Source organism: Podarcis raffonei, chromosome 12 (genome assembly GCF_027172205.1).
Source record: "Podarcis raffonei isolate rPodRaf1 chromosome 12, rPodRaf1.pri, whole genome shotgun sequence".
Taxonomy (NCBI): Eukaryota; Metazoa; Chordata; class Lepidosauria; order Squamata; family Lacertidae; genus Podarcis; species Podarcis raffonei.
Genome location: NC_070613.1, coordinates 19033104 through 19055000, shown reverse-complemented (window position 1 = coordinate 19055000; position 21897 = coordinate 19033104). Strand labels below are relative to the sequence as shown.

Below are 21897 nucleotides of genomic sequence, written 5' to 3'. Positions count from 1 at the left end.
CGACCGGCAGGGAAGGCAGAAAAGCCCCCGGTGATACCAGAGCCAGAAGGAGAAGAGGGGGAAGTCATTAAACCGCCGCCACCCTATGCTCCACCAGCTGCCCCTCTAGCGAATCCCCCAGGCCCAGGGCCCCAGGACCAGGGAGGAGCCGGCCCTCAGCCTGAACCCTCCAAGGTTGATGAATTAGAGAGCAAAGAGGAAGAGGATGATGAGGAGTTTATGAAGGGACTAATTGAGTTAGCAAAGAAAGGAAAAATGTGGACACAGTATCAGACATTGAGATTGCAACAGTATGTACAACCCTATGCGAAAGAAGTGGATGTTAGTTCCCATTTGTTGGCAGCAGCAGGATGTTTCCCAACACAAGGGAAGTAATGGCAGAAGGAATGGATAGAAGCAGCAACCAGTGCGTCCCTCTATAAGTCCCATAAGGCACAGAAAAAGGGTGGGACTGCAATGATGCCTCTATGCAGAGTGTATGACCCACCAGCCCCCCAGGACAGGGTGGGGAAGCACCACCACGCACTTATACAGTCCAACATGTGCCTTTTTCAAGTGCTGATGTGTGCAATTGGAGAAATTAGAACCCTACCTTTGAGGAGAACCCAGATGATATTGCCAACGCCCCATTATAAAGGCTGCCTTTGTAGCTCAGGCAGCGTCCAATATTCGCCAAAAGAAAAAATCCAGAAGCATGAGGGGTGCATCGGCCATGGGCTGGAATAGATGTTGAAGTTAGCTCAAACCACTTACAATCAGAAGAGATGAGGAAGCCCAGAGGAAAAAAAAAAAAGAAGTATCAAACAAGGAAGTTGACGGCATTACAGGCTACCACACCCACCCCTCAGGAAAGAGGAAGTGCCCGGGGAGGAGGGCGAAGCCGCCTGGGGAGGAATCAGTGCGCCATCTGCCGACAGGAAGGGCACTGGAAGAGAGAATGCCCTATTCTATTATTAGGAAGAGATTTGTTGGTAAAGTTGCAAGCCCAAATTACTTTTAAGCCATCGGGAGAAGCCACATTGTCCACTATGTCACTTGGGGAACTGGTTGTGGAGGCACCCCTGAGGGAGTACTGGCGCCTCATGATAATAAAAGAAGAGGAGGGACCCATCCCCGCCAGTATTCTGGAACAAGTGAACCCCCCAGGAATGGCAAAGAATATCCCACCAATAATCGTGAAGCCCAAGCCATTTGTCAATCCTGTTGCAGTAAATAAGTATCCCATCCCACGAAGGGCGACTGAAGGAGTGTAGGTGCATCTAGAGCGACTGCTCCAACATAGGATCTTGAGGCAATGCCAATCACAGTGGAACACCCTTTTGTTACCAGTGAAGAAAGGAAGCAGGCTATTATCCTGATACCAGAGCCAAAGAACTGCAGAGAACTCTGTGGCTTTCTGGGGTCTGCAGGATTTTGTAGGATATGGATATTTAATTACAGCATCATTGCCAAGCCTCTACATGAGTCAACCAGAGGAACTGAGAGAGACCCCTTTGTTTGAAGCACAGAACAACAGCAAGCCTTCGTGGATTTGAAGAGGGCACTACAGCAAGCCCCAGCGCTTGGCATCCCAAACCCTGAGAAACCCTTTACTCTATTCGTGGATGAGGACCAAGGGACAGCGAAAAGGGTTTTGTGCCAAAATTGGGAAGCTGGCAACAGCCAGTGGCATACCTAGAGCCCTGACCCTAGCAAAGGGACAGAAGATAAACATTTATACTCTAAGTATGCCTTTCTGACTTTACATGCCCATGGAGCCTTATGGAAGGAAAGAGGTTTGCTTACCTCCAGAGGAAACCAGGTGGCCCACCCACAAGCCTTATTGAACCTTCTGGATGTTGTATGGGAGCCCAAGGCAGTGGCAGTTATCCATTGCTATGGCCACAAGACTGGACCAGGGGAAGTGGCCAGAGGAAATCGATTGGCAGACAGAGTGGCCAAGGAAGCAGCTCGGGAACTAGCCCCCACCTCGGTTATTGGAGCCCTGGTCCCAGAAGAAATTTTAAGCACCGCTGACAAGCCAGCTTATACCAAGCAGGAAAAGGACACTGCAGACGCCCAGGAACTGACATTAACCAAAGAAGGATGGTACCTTACCCCTGATGACAGGATATGGATTCCAGAGTCTCTTTCGCGGCCAATAATTCAGAGGTACCATGATTCAACCCACATAGGACCCGATGCTACAACCAAGCAGCTGGAAAAATGCTTCTACATAGCCCACCTCTACCAACTGGCAGCCCAGATCTCCAGGAAATGCTTGCTGTGTCAAAAGAATAATCCCAGAACCGGACCACTGGCTCCCCCAGGGATTCAGCACAGTGGAACGGCACCTATGGAAGATCTTGTCGTGGACTTTACTGAATTACCCCGTTGTGGACTACACCGCTACCTGCTGGTGGCAGTGTGCACCTACACCGGATGGGTCGAAGCATGGCCCACAAAGACTGAAAAGGCATTTGAAGTAACCAGGTGCCTGCTTAGGGAAATCATCCCTCGCTATGGAGTGCCAAGGTCCATAGGATCTGACAATGGACCAGCATTTGTTCATGCCGTCCTACAGGGACTGGCAAAAGCGCTCCAGATCAACTGGAAGCTGCATACTGCTTATAGACCCCAGAGTTCTGGAAAGGTAGAGAGAATGAACAGGACTCTAAAGAATCAGCTGTCCAAGCTGACACAGGAAACCGGGTCTAATTGGGTGACCATGTTGCCCTTGGCGTTACTCAGGGTCCGCAGTCTCCCGTCAAAGCGAACCCACCTGTCTCCTTTTGAGATTCTGTTTGGAAGACCAGTTCCATATGTTAGAATGTTAACTCCATATGCTAGCCAAGATGTGCAATTGAATAATTATGTACAGTCACTCTCCCAAGTTTTCTCTTATCTCAACAGGTGGACCCAGGCCCATTGCTGTTAAAGTTGCTGACCTCACCCCTTGGGTCCACCACACTTAAGTGAAGAAGGCTATTTTAGATTGGACAGTTACACCAAATCCTGATGATCCTCTGAAGCTAACCATCTCCAGAAGAGCGCCAGACGACTGGACAAGTGGATGGGAGGGACGCCCGCGGGCAGCGTCCCCAACGTAGAGACTTTTTTCCCCCAGCAAAATTTAAGGCACCGCCAGGACTTTTGATATTGGGGCCAGATCTCTTTGATATGGTCACTCCGTGTGTCAGGCCTCTGCAAGGGTGGATATATATTCCTGTGGGTATATGTTAATATATGTAGAGGGAGAAGCCCCTTTCGGATACAGTGTGTTGGGAGGAAATCATGAGAGTATTAAGCATCCACAAGGACAGGTGGGAAAATTGGTTAAGATAATAAGCTCCTCCTCAGAGAGGTGGGACACAACCTCCCAAAAAGCAAGGCAGCTGATAGAGCACGAGTATCAGTGGGCCCTTCAGCAATAAAATAGATATGTCCCAGATAATAATGTCAGCATTTCGGCCACCATTGATCACATGGAAACAATGATAGCCAGGAACCCGCTGAAAACTACAGGAGGTGATCTATGGGGTTGGTTGTATTCCTGGCTGCCTGATGGCAGTTGGCTCAGGAATGTTATAGTATTATTAGCAGGACCGCTATTAATCCTTTTGCTTCTTTGCCTCTGTATCCCCTGCTTATTGCAATGCTTGCAGCAAATGATGCAAAGACTCCTGTCACGGAAGCTAGGACCCACAGTCATCGCTGTGATGAGGGAGTATAGGCCCATACCCCAGAACGAACCTAAGTATTAGGTTGTTCAGAAGAAGAGGAGGGAGTGAAGGGAGAGGGGAACGGTTAATCATTAATATTATCTACACATAGTAAATTCCGGCACTCTGCTAGGATGGCTACACAAGCTCAAACTCAAAAATGCAGTTATTTGCAAAGCCTAAATCAGACAGGTCAGGAGACCGTTTCCTGTCTAACCAGCTATCTGAAACTGCTGATGCTAGCTACAGGTCAGAAGGTCGTTTCCTGCCTAGCCAAAAACTGCTGTCAACTAAAAACCACTAGCAAGATGTTTCCTGCTTTGCTTCTGCTTTAAGTAATGCAAGATAAGAAGAGATACGAAGGAAATGCTTAGCTAGCAAAAGAAAGACACGTGTACAAGAAGGTGGGAGGGGGTGCTTACTGAGCAGAGAAAATGCTTAACCAGCAGAGGAAGTGCTTAGCTAGCAGCCTTAGCCAGCAAATATTGGGGGGGAGGTATGGGAGGAGGGTGAATGCTTTCAGGTATAAAAATGCTTGCTGAACATGGTAACAACACAGTCAGATTTCAGAAACTATATTCTGCTGACTGTCTCTGTGCACAGATTTGCAATAAAACTCTTTTCTCCAAAGAAGAAACTTTCCTGGAATTTTTTTTATTCTCTTCTCGGTCCTGGGGACGCGGGTAAGCAATTCTCTGGCAAAGTAAAGGGCCTAAGCCTACAGTTATATAAAAATGGATTCTTGCATTGTAAATCTCACACAAAGAGAAATACATGTAGGAGTAGTGAACCAACTGGGCTTTGGGCCTGTGTTTCTCTGAATTGCAACCAGCAAGCCCACTCCCCCTTCCAAACAACTTTCAAAACAGAGAATTTAAAAAACACACTTTCAGATATGGAAAGAACCCCCAAGCTCTTGAGAGAATCAAGCAAAGCCCTTGGATGCCAATGACTTAATTGATAAATCCCATCCAGATCAATGAGGCTTACTTTCACACATTTAGAATTTGGGAGGGGCAGGAGGATGGGGAAGAGATTTATTAATGACAACATGAAACAAAGCTTTACTGTTCAATACATTTTCTTCTCTCTGTAATCAGACTCTAGACACAGTAAAATCAAAGGATGCAAGTTTTCATATTACAGAGTCTGGTCCTTTTTAGGTACAAAAAAAAAAAACAACTATCAGCCTCCACTTGCAACTTCAAATGCATTTCAAGAGCCTCTACAAGATTTTACTATTTAGACTAGAGATGCATAAAGCAGAAGTTAGGGGCAGGTTTCAAATGTATGTCACAAAGATAATCTTGTGAGACAGACTCACAAATGCCACAGTGACAGAATACCAGATGTGAATTATCTCCCCGCCAATCTGAATTCCAACACAAAGGCTTACCTTGGTACTGTGTCCACGGAGGATGAAGCTGGCACCTTGGGCACCTGACAGTTTGCTGCAGCCAGCTTTAAGGCAGATGATGGAACAGCACTTAGTGTCCTAGGTATGTGTCGTGCATTGAGCGTAGTAATAGAGTTTGCAGTGGCAACTGATGAGGGTACAGTTAATCTAATATTGTTCCCAAACAGAACCTGAGTTGTTGCAGAATTGGCAGCAGTTACTTGGTGACTCAGTGCACTGTGGGAACTTGAAGTCTGTGTTATATTTGAAGGCTGTAACAAGGTTGAACCTGCTGTTGATGACGAGCTTGTATGTACAAGTGCTGTAGGCGTAGTACTACTGAGGTGTAAGCCCTTATATACTCCTGTGGAAGAAGAGAAACACAAGAGGTATAATTCCAAAATGCCAGTATCACATCCATTACTGGTTTAAGATGCACATCCAAAGCAAAATCTGGTCACAACCATCTTTGCTGCTTCTTACCTGAGGCTTGAATGATGCCATTCACCCCAATTCCAAGCACCACTTCATCCTTCATTTTGAATCCCATGAGCTGTTCTGATGTAACCAACGCTGAAGCAGCAAATTGAGCACTAACAGAATCCAGTGTCTTGGAAATAAAACCCTTTGAAAAACAAACAGAAAACAGACTTGGTTTAAAGAAGGAAGGGGACAAAAGGAAATCAAGAAGCCACACAGCAAGTTTTAAAGCATATACTACTACAGTAATCTACTAAATGTCCGGATCACCTTTCCTTTAACAGCTCCCTGGTTAGTTTATATCATATCACATACTTAAAAACAGTCATGTTAAAAGCCACAGGAGGACACCTGTCTCCTAAAGGCAGAGAGGAATAAACAAAACAAATAACAACAACAAAACCACTACACTACCAAAATGATCAGACTCTCATTTGTTCTCTAAAAGTGTACATGAACAGATGCATCTTCACTTCCTTAATTTTTATTATTTAAATAGACCTTGCCTTTCAAAGCTCCAGAGGGAATTAACATGGTATTAAAGGCCTTAACATATTACTTGAAAGTTGCTAGAACTGAGCAAGCATTACAAATACCTTTTAAAGTCAAGTACTGGTAGTTTTATAATCAATAAAGGAAGACCATTTTACAATTAGTCGTGCCCACAGTTCATCTGGAAATACAGGACAGTCTGGTGTTTAGACTTCTATAAGCCAAGTGCAACATATCTCACCAAAATCTCTTTGCCAGGGATAAAGAACTTGTAGTCCCTACAGATGTTGTTTGATTACAAACCTCCCGTCCCACCAGACCCAGTCAACATGGCCAGATGATGGAGTTGTATCTGGGCAACATCTGGAATGCTACAGATTCCCTACCACTGATCTATTCCTTATATTTATTAGTAGTCTCAATACATTAAGTATACAAAACAACGAAGTGCCTGCACTTGCATTAAGCAAGGTTTAAGTTTGAAATTCAGCTTGCTGGATGGGAATGCGCGCACACGCACACACACACACACACACACACACACACACACACAATTCATGCAGTCTAAATTAGTGATGTTATCTGGATTTTTTAGTTCAGGTATACCATGTCATTACTGACAGAATCACCTCTTTTCTGTTAGGAGGGAGCAGAGGCAGTGCCTCTATACTCACCTGTAGTGTCCCTTCTAAACATTCTAGAGTATGGCTAAGATGTAGATTCGAGCGAAAGCCACTTTCCTGCTGGTTAGTTGCAAGGTGCTATGGCAACAGTTGGCAATTAGAGATGAACCCTGGTGGGAAAAATGAGGGATAAATCATAATACAGACAACTCCCTCACCTGTGAAGCGTTCGCAGAAGAATTACTATTTGCTTGCTGTTGATGAATTTGTGCAAGCTGCTGTTTCTGCATTAGTGCCAGTTGCTGTTGATGATGCTGGTATTGTTCGGCTGTAAATGCTGAACAAAATATAAAATAAGAGAATACCATATCAAAATACATAAACCTCGTGTGTACAGCCCTTATACTAAAATGGAAATGCAACATGTGCAGCTCCGAATCTCAGTACATATATTCAGTGTTCCTACTTCAGCCGGAGCTGCAATTAGCAGCTCTTACAAAAGGAAGTGTGCTTCTAACACTATGAAGCAATAAAAATGTGGCTTGCCATTCAGTAACAGCTGATTGCCATATTACAACCATCATACTAAGATAGAAAAGTTATCAAATATCCATTTGAATCCCCCTGTTCCTATTTTAGATAATGCCTGCATTCCATCCCATCAAATGAACATTTAATTTTAAAATGAATAAATTACTCCTTAAAAAAAAGCTTTATGAGGTTTTCATTCTGTTTCCCTCAATTAACCCACCTGATGTAGATAGAACGTGGGTCAAGATCTGATCTATAAGAACAGCTAGTTATGTTGATTTACAAAGAAAAACTATGTTATGTCACTTATTCATCTATGAAGAGTTCTAAAAGCAGAAACTGAATAGCATTTTGCTGCAGTTTTCATTTCAGTCCATCTTAATGAAAAACTCTCCACAGCCAACCTTTAAGCAGTTTAGGATAGAGAATAAGGTAATACTGTAAATCTAATCTAGACAGCACATTGGCAGGATTTCTTGATTCCATTTTTTGGTAGAAAACTCAAATCTGAGTATTATGGATGCTTTAGATTTTTGTTTTGAACATCTTAGAATATCAAAATAAACATTCTGCAACAGGAACTGGTTCTACAGAACATGGTCTAGTTTATCAACCCAGACTCCAAACTACAAAGAAATGCTCTGCCACTGTCAAGTTTCCAGAAACAAATTAGTTGTGCACAACTTCGCTCAATGCTAGTTAATACACATATTAAATTAAGAGTATTAATCTGTAAAACTCTTAAAGAGTATTACTACATTCACACTCTTTTTGACCAGCAAATATAATTCACAGCTATAAACACTGCAAGTCTAAACTTTTTTTACAAATTTGTTGCCAATATGCAACAATCACCAAGTTCAAGTATGTTGCTCTTACTACAAACCTGAGGATTGCCTAGGCTTTTGAGTTTCCCCCCCTCCTATTCAAATAGTGACATTTAGACCAGGTTTTTATTTTTTTTTTATTATTATTATTAATTAAATCTGCAGGCCATCCTTCATCCAAAGATCACAATATAAAGGTTGAAGCACAAGGACAGACATTTAAAACATGAAATACTACAAAGACAAGACTTGCCTAGACACTGATCTGTGGGGTTCAACTTCCACCAGTTTTCACGAACTGAATTTGAATCTCACTTGCAACTACACTTTTAAACAAAGGACATTCTTTGCTATCAAGTTAAGGGGTTTTTAGGTAATGTATCAACATATTGCTATGCATATATATAGCCTGCATAATTATATGGCAAGAAGGATATACACAAGCTACTGCTACAGCTCCACAAATAACCTTAAAGGGTACACCAGCAAGTTGGTCCACCCAATTAGTCAACAGTTTTGTTTGATGTTCAGCTTGCATTCCTGCATTCTTAAATTCTACCCAATGCGGAGATTACAGAGGAAAGCAGAAATATTTGGTGGCAATTGCAACATTAATGTAGCAACAACAATGCATCAGTTGGAAGCTCTGCCAGTTTTTTTTAATTGATTTTCTCCAGCAATATATAGGTACACAATGAGTCAGCAAGCAGTGGTGGTGATGATGCCGGCGGACGTTTTTCACATAAAGCCTGGTTCACAATAATATCTCTTCTTCTCTACCTAGTTGTGTAGTTTGAGCTTCACATGACACACTGAAGGAATAAAATAGCAGAAACTGGCATTTATATGGGTTAGGTTCCAATTAGCTTGTTTAGAGTAGTCCAATCAATTCCTCTGCCATGTGGCATGTGAAGCTGCTGATTGAGAAACACAAGCCTAAAACCACCTGCAGCATGAAGAACTTTGGTCCAATTCTTTGGATCCCTGTCCACTAGGTATGTGGTTAGAACTTTGACCGCAATTGTGCATCATTTTAACACTTCAAACAAGAACTCTTCAACTGCCTGAAGGTGCATTTAAGCTTGTTAAAATTATACTGAGCTCTACAGGAGGCAATCTGCAGATATTCTTGGCACTCCCTAGAAACTCTCGTCTATTTGCTCTGTTTTAACTAGGCTACAAGTTGCCTCAAGAACGTTTGTTAGTAAGGTTAATAAATGCATTCAGCTTGTTATAGCAAACACAAGAGAAAGTTATGTGGCATCTTAAAAACAAAGGGCTATAACCAATGTAGTTGTCCTGTTAGCACAAGAACTTCTGCCCCTTAGATACTGTGTTCCAAATTTGTTCCAGAGTAGACGTTTTGTGTGTGTGTGTGTGTGTGTGTGTGTGTGTGTGTAAATGTGGGGAGAGAAAGTCCAATTGCACAGCCAGACATCCTTGCACTAATTGTTGAACTAAATGGATACAGGATACAGTCCCAGAACATTATTTTCCGTAAGGGTAGCCAAGGGCCACTCCACACATGCTGTAAAAATTCTACTTAAAAGTCACATCTTTGCAGAGAGACTGAACAACTCCCCTAGAGTGTTAGCCACAAGTGACACACATTCAATAGATTTAAGAATCATAACATTTTCAAAAGTAAAAGTGAATTCTGTACAGAAAACTAAGTCTTAGTTCAGCTAAAACTGCCAGATATATTTAAATTTGCTTGTGAGGATGAATTTTCATTCACTCTTGCAAGCACACTACCAAGTCCGACTCTGGGGTTGCGGCGCTCATCTTGCTTTATTGGCCGAGGGAGCCGGCGTACAGCTTCCGGGTCATGTGGCCAGCATGACTAAGCCGCTTCTGGTGAACCAGAGCAGCGCACGGAAACGCCGTTTACCTTCCCGCCAGCGGTACTTATTTATCTACTTGCACTTTGACGTGCTTTCAAAGTGCTAGGTTGGCAGGCGCTGGGACTGAACAACGGGAGCTCACCCCGTCGCGGGGATTTGAACCGCCGACCTTCTGATCAGCAAGTCCTAGGCTCTGTGGTTTAACCCACAGCGCCACCTGCGTCCCCCTCAATTTCTTCTAAGTAAATTCTTAATGATAATAACTTACTCTTGTAAAGAGTTGAAAGCCCTGCAAGGCTTGCTTTATATAAGCTGCTGGGGAAATTTCAAGTACAGGACAAAATTCTTGTTTTAACATCATGGGCTGGACTATGAAACTCCTAATAATAAATGACCACTGACTCCGACCCATTGAGCTGTGAGGCGAAAATATGAGACTGCTATCTAAAGCAGCTACCCACATAGCTCAAGAGCAAACCCAAGGGGCTCCTGATAGCCTTCGATTTTTGAGATGGTTGAATTCCAACAAAGTTAGAAGTCCATGACACCAAAAATATATAATTAATACATGCTTAATTCCCACACCTGCATACTTGGATGTGATGCTTTCTCAAGGCAGGAAATGGGAAGATTTCAACTCTTCCCCATGCTCCACAGTTCATTAGTGAGTGGTGAAAATAAATCAAAAGCATGCATAGTGTAAACTGCATAAAACAGAGGATATATTATTTCATTAAACTGCAAAACTTAGGTTTTAATACCCAGGCTTTATGCTTTGATACAGAAAAGAATTATAGTGCAGATTTTATAATCCTTTTTCTGCAGTTCATTTTTAAGAGCCACATAAAAAGGGTAAAATATGTTGTTATGTTTTAAAACTGGATGCACAGTGCACTCATTTCCATATTTAATATAGCCAACCTTTTAGATTTCTATTAGTCAGTCTCCTGTTACGCTGTTGTCACTCTGCATACTTTTGCTGCAACAGATTGCTCTATAAACTGCAATTTATCTAATTGGCAATTACTTATTTTATATATGTTTGAGAACTTTTTTATTTTGTTACTTTATTAAAAGACATTTATGAGTATACAGACCTAATTACCCATATAGTTAAAGTCATTAAATGCAATTAAGAACAATGTTAAATCTATATTGTTTATTCGACTGAGTATTTATTGCGTATTTTATAGTTATATTGTGATTTTGGTGTTACATCTCTTTGCAGGAAATGTATATGCTCAAATTGTTGTTGTTGTTTAATTGTTTTTACTGTATTTTGTCACTGTAATTTTATGAGCCACCTGGAGAACTACATTACTGGGCAGCTAATATATATTCCATAAATAACATAATTTCTTGCAAGAAACCTTCAATAAATCATTAGTAAAGGTAAAGGTACCCCTGCCCAACAGGGCCAGTCGTGACCGACTCTATGGTTGCGCGCTCATCTCGCTCAAGAGGCCGGGAGCCGGCGCTGTCCGAAAACACTTCCGGGTCACGTGGCCCGCGTGACGAAGCTGTATCTGGCGAGCCAGCACCAGCGCCGCACATGGAAACGCCCTTTACCTTCCCGCTATAAAGCGGTCCCTATTTATCTACTTGCACTTAGGGGTGCTTTCGAACTGCTAGGTTGGCAGGAGCTGGGACCGAACGATGGGAGCTCACCCCGCCACGGGGATTCGAACCGCCGACCTTACAATCAGCAAGTCCTAGGCACTGAGGTTTTACCCACAGCGCCACCCGCGTCCCTAAATCATTAGTAGCAAGCCACAAAATCTGCCTTAACTGTGGAAGATTGTAATGCTGCAAGAAGGTATGAGAAGCTTACAGAATCATCTGAAAAACACTGCTAAAGAGATGCAATACATCTCAACGCTATGCTTCATGTGTCCATGTGAATCTCTATTTCATGCAATATCCATGGTTCATGCCTTAACAACTTTTCAAATGATACAAGGAAGAAAAACTCTACACAGGTTGGTCAGTTTAGGTGGCACATGATGTTTAATGAGCAATATTACTAGCAGTATGCCAACTGATACTATCAGTACACAGAGGCCCTTTCATATCAAGCAATCACACCTGTTGACAATGGTTGTTGGAATTGAATCCTGAGAAACAGATCACTTATCTATCATTTTTCCTGCTATACTTTGGGTCACATTTATCTTTTGTATAGTAAAAGGAGCATTTAGAATTGGTTCTCCGTGGCGATCATGTTTAAGAACAATGTTTAAGACCCTCCCCATGATAGTACAATCTGACTGAAATGTGTAAAATGCTCTTGTATGAAATTCACCTTCAACAGAAAAGATTCAGTAAAATAAACGAAAGGTTACAAAACCAGGCAAGTCACTAAACCATACAAAATATAATGCTTCTCAAAGCTCTACACAAGTTTTTACTTTCCTAACATTCCTCTGAAAGGCCACTTACTGGCAAAAACCCCACGTATTAGGCTACCAGACAAATGGGATGGGGGAAGTCATTTAGCCTATACAAAATAGGTTATAAGTGCCTGAAAAACCACTCCAAATTCAAAGATTTTCACTTCTATTCTATCAACCCAGTGAAATGATAAACTTGTTGATGTGTTTGATTTAAAAGGCATGCCAGCCTTATGATATTATCATGCAAATGCTATGGAACAGTTCTCAACAGACACAAGTGCTCGCCACATCAGTGAGCCTTTTCTATGCAAAACTAGCTCTCAGGTATCCAAACTAATGTTATATATTTCTGATTTTTCATCATTCATTGCTTACAATGTAAGAAAAATAGTTAAATAGTTAGTTGTTCTTTATTTGATGGTCACAAATCAAATATAGTCAAACCTCGAATGTAATTCATTCTGGAAGCCTGTTCTGAAATGTTTGACAACCGAGGGGTGGCTTCTGATTGATTGCAAGAACTTCTTGCACTCAAGTAGAAGCTGCATCGGACGTTTGGAAACTGGAATTTACTTCTGGGTTTTGGGCGTTCAGGAACTGAAACGTTCGAAAACAGAGCCGTCCGACAACCGAGGTTTGACTGTAATTATACCATATACTCAATATGGCTTGGGACTTGTGTTTCTGGAACACTTAACCCAACACCCCAACTTTCTAGCTTCTCAAAGCAAGCCACTGTTATAACTGAGTGAATTCTCAGAAGTCTGAAATACACCAATGCTGGTAGAAGACCAAAAAAGAGAAAAAATGGTAACAGTGGACATCCAATAGACACGCCTGATATGGCTTCCAAATTTGAGGCCCCCTCATACACAGCAAATATCGTCAGCATATTACTTTGCACTAATGTGCATGATGGCAGGGCACTATGAAATTTATTTCTGCTTATACTGAACTAGGCATGCCTCTTACAGTAATTATATATAGAAATGACAGTCAATCCACATCTGAGAGGTGTGGGTGTGGGTGTAAAATATGCATGAAAAAGAAACACAGTTAATGAAGTTGTCATCTGTCAGTTGTAAAATACTCTATAAGGCTGCAAACCAGCCCTGTGGAGAGGTTTCTAGGATCAAGAGCCTGGTTTTCATTCTGTATTTTATTTGAAGACATGTTGGATTTTAGGAAAAATAGGAACACTATTAGTAAGGTATGCATATTTTTGTCAAAAGCTTTACAAGTATTCCAACACTGAAGTTGCTGACAGTATTAGAATATCACTTAACATAAATGGATTTATGCCAAGGTCACAAGAGGCACTAACTAGTACAAGACCAGAAGTTTTGACGCAAGTGTTTAATGTCTGATATTGTTATTTCCTGGAAGAATTAAGCATAAATTCAAGATTTTAAAATGAAGAACTTAAAATATTCCTAGTTTGATGCAAAACACAATGAATGCTATAGTCAAAAAGGCACCTGGCCTTCAATGCATAGCTATATAACATGCACATCCTTTTACTTAAAAACTTTCCCTTCAAAGTGCTCTGTTGTCACATGATACATTATTAAAAGGACTATCAGATTATATCCAGAATTTCCATCCAACAGTAGGCTTGCTAAAATGGCCACATCTCAGATTTAAGCTATAATATTATGAAGATTTTATTTTCTTCCTTTCTATATAGTGTACGTAGTCTTTCCATTAGGAATGGACTGAGCAGCCTAATTTTGTTCTGCTTCAGTTTTTCTGGGACTTTAATAATAGGTTTGTCCTATCTCACTTTGTGCGGATATTTTGGAAGGACACTAAAAACTCTGTACAGATTTTTTAGACCCCCCCCCCCGCAAAGTAAGTTTGTGGGCATCAGAACTGTATTTCAAAATCTGGATAAGTACATTATCTGTTTGGGAGTTGTCTTCTGATCTGCAAGCGTGTTGCGTTGCTCTGCTGTGAAAAGTTTAATGAATAAATTATTTCTCCATCCTTACTTTCCATATTACAAAAGTTAAGCAGTTATGAAACTTGGGCTGTACTTCTCAACATACAGCTGATGTTTCTCATTTAAATACAAAATTTCCAAGAGAGTAGTAGTAGTCTGAACTCTAGTCAGAGACAGCTTCTCCTTTTTAGTGATTATAGCTAAACTTCCATTTATTATATGTATTCATAAATTGTCCATTTATTGTACATTTGTAACAATCCATAAAAGTATAATTGACAGATTATTAGGAATTCTGTCTCATTCTGAAGCTAAGCAGATCCACTCTTAAATCCAACATCATCACCGCTACAGAGAACACAGACTCCCACACAATTAGATTAGTAGGAAGTATCCCCAACTCATCATGCTAATTTGTTTTCTACCATGGCAGATTGTCTGGGCAGCAAGTGTGCCACCTTAGGCTGAACTGAAACAAGTCTAGAATGCAACGGTGAAGCTGTCCTTATCTATACAGGTTACTGCAGTGGCCTGACAAGCTTCTTCCCATATTCTACAAAATTTCTATAGTGCTATTTTTTTCTAACCAGCACTCTAAACAAAAATACAACCGAAGTAACTCTTTACTTGTCAACAAATGCTCTCTCCTCAATCAAAGCCTTCGTAGAAAATGATCAAAGCACAACCATGCAGTTGTAAGAGTCAAAGGAGGTTTACCCATCAACCATCATGGTTTTTACTATTAGTCACCGACCATAGTGTTAGCTAAGCTTCAGTTAAGAAGCTAAACTGCAGAGAGCTCAATGCACACCATATTCCCAAAAGGCTGCTCTGAATCTCTTTGCATATTTGGCTACTTCAGAAGGGTTCATGGCTGTGAAAACTAAAGGTAACATAATACGGAGAATATAAACAGAGTTTTTAGGAAGAAAAATAAATGAATACGGCAGGGGGTGGCGTGGCGTGAAGAGTTAACAAGTCTAAGGCTTAGACTCAGTGATCAAACCATGGCTATGGTGCTGCATCCAACTGTACCAACCTCAAAAATCCACCTATGAATCATTCTTAGATAACATTTATCTTAAGACTTCAAAGAACCTCAGACCTTACTATCAACTTTTAGATTTAAAATTTTGCAGCAGTAAATATATGCAACTATTGCTTGGGCAAATCAGAGCCACTTGTTACAACTACAGTCAAAGGTATGGTAAGACTAAATATTTATTCATCTGGGTGCTAACGTTTGGTAAGTAGACAACTATAAAGATTTCCAGCAACTATCCAAGGACACAGTTGATTTCTATGGCTGGAAATCATTTTCTTTTAATACAATATACTTTTGCACCTGGAAACTCTGAAGTTAATGACCACACTTATGATTTGCTCAGTGAACCTTAAAAAGCAAAGGAATGCCACAGCCATAATGCTAAGTATAACAGAGATTGGTATTCCAGGTATGATGAACCTGGTCCTGCACATTGTACAGGCGACAACCATTTTGCACATGAGTTCCGTTCCTGGTCCTGTGCACATCAGCAGAGTGTGCATAAGCATGTCCTGCTCCCGTTCTGCCCTCTTCCAGGTCCAAAAGTACCCACACATCATTTGGACACACCTAAAACAGTTACTGCCTGTACATAATTTGGTTCTCTTAAAGCAGTCCAGTACAATTTGTGACTGACTCATCAAAACTAACATGCACAGCCCACCAAATCCTGATGTTGCTGCTTATGAATAGTAAGACATGGCTGTTGGGGTACATTTGGTTTGGTAGGTCACAAGGTGCTAGCCCAATACTATGCTGCAATGACCACACAAGTACATATTTGGGACCATATTTGCACTACAAACTCTTTTCACTATTAGAATTGATAATACCTTGGCCCTAATGGAATAGGTAAAGGTAAAGGTACCCCTGCCCGTATGGGCCAGTCTTGCCAGACTCTACGGTTGTGCGCTCATCTCACTCTAGAGGCCGGGAGCCAGCGCTGTCCGCAGACACTTCCGGGTCACGTGGCCAGCGTGAAAAGCTGCATCTGGCGAGCCAGCACAGCACACGGAACGCCGTTTACCTTCCCGCTGGTAAGCGGTCCCTATTTATCTACTTGCACCCGGAGGTGCTTTCGAACTGCTAGGTTGGCAGGCGCTGGGACCGAGTGACGGGAGCGCACCCCGCTGCGGGGATTCGAACCGCCGACCATGCGATCGGCAAGTCCTAGGCGCTGAAGTTTTACCCACAGCGCCATCTGCGTCCCTAATGGAATAAGGAAACCACTAATAAAAAATAAAGTTGTTTTTTTTAAAAATGGAATAAGGAAACCACTAATAAAACTTTATCTAGGTCCAACACTACTTTGAATGACTACAGAGATAATAAATATTCATGATAAATGCCATGAATGACTAATGTAACTAGATCATCAAACATCTTAATAAAATTGCTAGGGACAACATTGTTGATATTCTTTTATTCCACAATGGTAGAGTGCTGTTTTTTTCCAAAGAGACAAACATGCATTGCTACTGAAGAGTTCAACAGAAGTTAAATACCGTGGGTGGCTTGTGGGAGTTTTGGATCAGAAAGGGACAAGTATACTATGATCACACCATAAACATTCCATAGCTATTATCTATTTGCAAGTTACATAGTTAATCAGTAAATCTTCAATTCTGGCAACTACTTCCAGAAATCATTCTGTAGGACAGCTATTTGAATAGGATGCAAGCAGTACCCATATCTTCAAGCTGTTCACCTGGTACAAGTGTACATTTTGGAAAAACAATTTTCATTTGACTTACTGATAGTATTGATTTACTTATGTTGTATACCTGTTATTCTAAACAACGGACTTCAAAGTTTAAGCTTCAGTATACCACATGTGTTAATTCAGGGGAGTAATTTTCTTTTTGTACAATTTGATGAGTTGCTTAAGATCTGGTACAGCAGATGTTATGGCATCACTGTCTATTAGGCTAATAGCCACTACCAAATTATTATTTTTCACTGGTGGACTAAAAATATTTGAGAGTGTTGAACTTTTCAGTCAAAGTTAAGAATGTTTGTAGGCAGATCTTTTCATGGTTAGCTGTTTCATGGATAATGCTGGCTCTCTGGTTTTAAACCGCCCCCCATCTTTCAGGTTTTGCTGTTTTCTTATGCTACATTTTAATTCTTAATTTTGTATCCCATCTTGAGAATCCCCACCAAAAAGCAAGCTAAATTGCTGAAATCAATAAAGAACGTCAAATAGTCGTAACAAAATTAATTCTGCATGGAAGGAGAGGTTTGTCAGACTTTATACTGCCGAGAATTTCAGCAACTGCACTTAAGTGCACAATGTAAAATAATATAATTATTAGCTGAGAAAGACATGGAGGAGCTAAAAAGTTGGATCATCTTTGCCAAAGACAATTTTAGTATTAGGTTTGTCAAAATCAACATACCGAAGTGTGCTGAACCACTGCTACTTTTACTTTGTATAGAGGTACTGCATGTCTGGGTCCCGGGTTGTGCTGTGCCAGTTCGATTTACACTCCTGTGTAATTTCCTATAGGAAAGTTCATCATTGTCACTGTCATGTAGGGATGGTGTCCGAGGCCTAAAATGCCGCCATCTACATGATTTGATATTGACTAGTATTTGACTGAGGTCTTTAGAGAAAGATCTGTCCGAGGTATTTGTTTCTGAGGTATTGGCAAATTGATTGATTGACGAGTGTAGCTGTGAAGAAAGCATTTCTGAATCCAGCTGGCAAAATGCACTGTTGTTCTCCGAATAGGCTCGGTCCAGTAGCACCCTAAAAATGGGAAGATTGTTTTTTTTATAGCATACAAGCTGAAGTGACATTTACAACCCAACCCCTTTTTATATCAGCCACGTTGGGGGAAAAGAAGCAGAAACAAAAATCTGAGAATCTTGCCACAAAACTTTCCAAATCAACTGTTAACTCAGAAGACCTCCAACATTTGAAGCATAAAGAATTGTGTTAAGGGCCATATGTGAAAGAGCAAGGCAGCATAAAGATTTAAGTTGTTATTATTAAATAAATAAAGTCAATGTGATAAGATAACTTATTTCAACATTCAACATGTCACTTCTATTTGTAATAAAGTATTTTTAATGTAGTTGCTGGATCACCCTTTTGCTATCAGGTTTTCCACAATGCGTTATATAAATCTTTAAGAAATTACTGTAAAATTGCAATTAAAAGAATTCTACAGAATTCTGAATGGGGAAAGATGAGGATACAGTGTCTTTTAAAGACATATTTACATTTGATTAGGAACTGAACAGGCAAAACAGAAAAGGAAGCAAAAGCACAAATTAAGTTAATAATTTTAGACAGCCTATAGTTGCACTTCAAACCAACAATGAAGAGCTTGTTCAAATACAATGCCAAGCCATGATTTGGCACTATGTGAACAAGCTGGAGAATCTCACTGCACACAATTTTCTGCTTCCTGATAACAGTTTATGGCAAATGAATCTGATTGTTTAGATGCAACGACAGACCATGACTTTCCTCAAACCATGACTGGGGGCAGGGAATAGCAGAATGGGGGAAGGAATAGCCTGTAAGCCTAGTGTTACTCTAGCCTTGTTTATGTAGCACCAAACCATGGTTTAACATTATGGCTTAGGCCTGTGCCAAGAAGAAGAAAAAAACCAAGCATGCTTGAAAATATAGCTGTTTGATCATCATTTTTTATATTAAAGAAAATATGCACATATTTCACCAGTTTTAGATCGAGCTCGACTGCCTGCAGATTAAGTGACTTCACTTCAGGTTTAGCTGATGGTTTAAATATTTTTATCTTCATTGCCTGTGACATGTTGCAAGATTTACAGAGCTTGCCAGCCCACCACTGGTAGAGAATATTTGCATTCACAAATGAGGATCACTTTCCCCCATTCAAGAAACCAATTATTTCTATCAAATGAGAGCCCCCACTCCTTAAACACTTGAAGAGTGGGCTGGTGTTTTCTGCCTGCCTAGGCAAGAGAGACAAAGTCTATTACCCCCCAATATTTGGGTACATGGGAAAAGACTTGAGGAAGGGCGCATCAGCAAGAGACGTACTCCAAGGCAGCAACAATGTCTCAACTCTTAAGTATTGTCCAGTAAAGCACCAGCTGAATTAATTTCCTGAAGAGAATCAGACTCTCATCTCACGCTGTGCTTAGGGACAGCTGGTAGTAGCAAGAAAATTTTCTCATAACTTCTGAGTGTATCCCAAGCTTACTTTAATGAGAGTTGTTGACACACCAGCCCCTTCTCCTGAAGTGCTGAAAGAGGAGCCTAGACTGCTAACCACAGGGTTAGCAATCGAGGCCAGACAGTAACTTGTGGATTCCTCTTTCCCATCTGAATACTTTCATTGCTCAAATGCTTCCAAACTTTCCTGCAGCAGTTGATTTAGAGGATTATCTTAACCAAGGTATATGTAAAGGTAAAAAAATCCTTTAAGGGCTAGTTAGTTTTTCAAGTAAGTACAAAAATCTAAACAAAACTAAAAGAACTTTATTGTACTGCCTTTTCACATTCTCACCGATACATATTGAAACTTTATGTTAACCAAGTTAAAGATAAATAAGCCTACCTTCCACCACGTCCAACCCGTCTACGTGAAAACCCAATGCACCGCTGGGGTATAGTAAGGGTTGTTAAGCAATATCTGTAACGCTCATCTCCTAACGCTCCCCCTTTAGGAGTACTCCACGGCCAGTCACCAGTTTGGTCTACATGAGGCTTGAAGAGAAAATTTTGAGAACAAATATTTTAGAATGTTACTTTCATTGTTAATAACAGTATTATTTGTTTGTAGAAACTCAAAACTTACAGCATAATACTGACAGCCTGCTTTCCTACGGAAAGCAAATGGACCATCAGGATCATTTTCTTCCTCAGCTTCAGAAGAACCAGATAAGACCTTTGAACATACAGGAAGAGAACACAGGTAAGAATCTGAGGGCACAATTTTCTTTCCTCCCCTAACTATAGCACAATTCTAAATCTCTCTATTCAGAATTAAGTCCCACTGAATTCAGTGGGCTTAGTCCCATGTAAGTGGTTATAGGATTACAGTCGAAAATATGGAAGTCATACTTGGGAAAGCGGTTCCTCATCAGAGCTGGGAAAGTCATATTGATTCATATCTTTAGCATTGAAGACTGGCAGTGCAGCAGGAGTTGTCTGTTGAGTAGCAGCAGTAGCCGAGGAAGGTACAACTTTGGGCTTCTTCTCATACTTTCTTTTGGGTCGTATAATGTCCGCTTTCTCTTGCTGCAAGGAGAAAATAGATAACCCATTAAGGCAAAAAAAAATGTCTGGGCAACCAAAATATAATAAAATTGGAATGATAAATTTTTATTAAATTTACTTTACACTTCAGTTATCTAGGATTCTTCTAGACTTGGGACTCTAAACATTTTGGCCTCATTTGAAAAAGCTGAATAAGTACATATATCTTCAAAGATTTAATCACCTTGTTGACTTTGAATTCCTTCAGTTCCATACTTTCTTGGTGTTTAAACTGAGTGCTATTAGGAACAGGAGCAACGGGAATAGCATAGGTTGGCTTCATGGGCTGCCGCTGGGCCATTACCTCAGACACGATCTCGCCATTATAATCGCCCAAATTATATCTGAAAATTATAAAAAAGCTGCTATAATTCTTTTTAAGCATGTAATACTTTAATATTTACACCTACACTTTGTGAAATCCTTTATTATCCAGTAAATACAGATATTATTTCATCTTACACAGACAAAATACTCCTATAGCCTTCCTCAACCTGTTGCTCTCTATATGTTTCGGACAACACCTATTGGCTGACTGAGGCTCATGGGGAATTGTAGGCCAAAACATTACAGGGCGCCAGGTTGGGGAAAGCTTTTATAGAACACTACAACAACTTCCAAAATTCTTAAGTCACAATTTCAGCAAATGGATTAGAAGTGTGGGAATTAGGTGACAAGTACTGATTTTCAGTCAGTATTATCTACACAGCCAACAGCATTGGATTAGTTCAAGAAAAGTAGATTATGACATGGTGGTTTTTCTCAACTGATGCCACAAATTTCTACAACGGATACCATGCAACAAACTGAATCCCTTTAACACTGAGAATAGTCCATTTCAAAATGCTTCCATTACAAAAGTTAATATATTTTCCTGAAGTTTTCAATAAATCACCAATATTTAAGACAGTTACAGAAACATGCCAGACTCAAATCCCCCTTGCCCCTCTTTCTTTTTCACAATACAGTGGTACCTCTAGTTACGAACTTAAATTTGTTCCGCCAGCACACGATTTCCGTTCTCATCCTGGGGCAAACTTCTCAACTCAAGGTAACTCTTCCAGGTTAGCGGAGTTTGTAACCTGAAGCGTTTGTAACCTGAGGCGTTTGTAACTCGTGGTACCACTGTACTGCCTTCACCTTAGCCTCTCATCCATCAACAAATGAATGGGAGCAACTTATGCGGTGATTTTTAAAAGAAGTATTTTTCTAGACACCTGCCTTGTGCTTGCCTCCGTTTCAAACTTACAAAAGGTGTGCTTCAAAAAGATAGGAACCTGCCTTATACAAAGTCTGACTATTGGTCCATCTAGTAATGCTTGTTCTGCCTGGCAGAAGCTTGCGACCGTCTCTTGTTAGGAATCTT

The 21897-nt window shown here is 40.8% G+C and overlaps 1 protein-coding gene across 4 annotated transcripts in view; it reads right to left on the bottom strand.

The window, feature by feature from the left end:
- EPC1 (enhancer of polycomb homolog 1) overlaps window positions 1–21897 on the bottom strand; it is a 59559-nt gene that overhangs the window by 3272 nt on the left and 34390 nt on the right. For 3 of the 4 annotated variants that reach the window (XM_053359761.1, XM_053359762.1, XM_053359763.1), the window contains 8 exons: window positions 20716–20875; window positions 20337–20513; window positions 20071–20160; window positions 19831–19979; window positions 17674–18026; window positions 6911–7029; window positions 5581–5722; window positions 5098–5461 (listed from right to left, as the gene is read on the bottom strand). In XM_053359761.1, the coding sequence (XP_053215736.1) occupies window positions 5098–5461; window positions 5581–5722; window positions 6911–7029; window positions 17674–18026; window positions 19831–19979; window positions 20071–20160; window positions 20337–20513; window positions 20716–20875 (1554 nt within the window). Of the gene's footprint in view, window positions 1–5097; window positions 5462–5580; window positions 5723–6743; window positions 6831–6910; window positions 7030–17673; window positions 18027–19830; window positions 19980–20070; window positions 20161–20336; window positions 20514–20715; window positions 20876–21897 lie in introns of all 4 variants that reach the window. The other variant, XM_053359764.1, reaches the window with a different exon arrangement.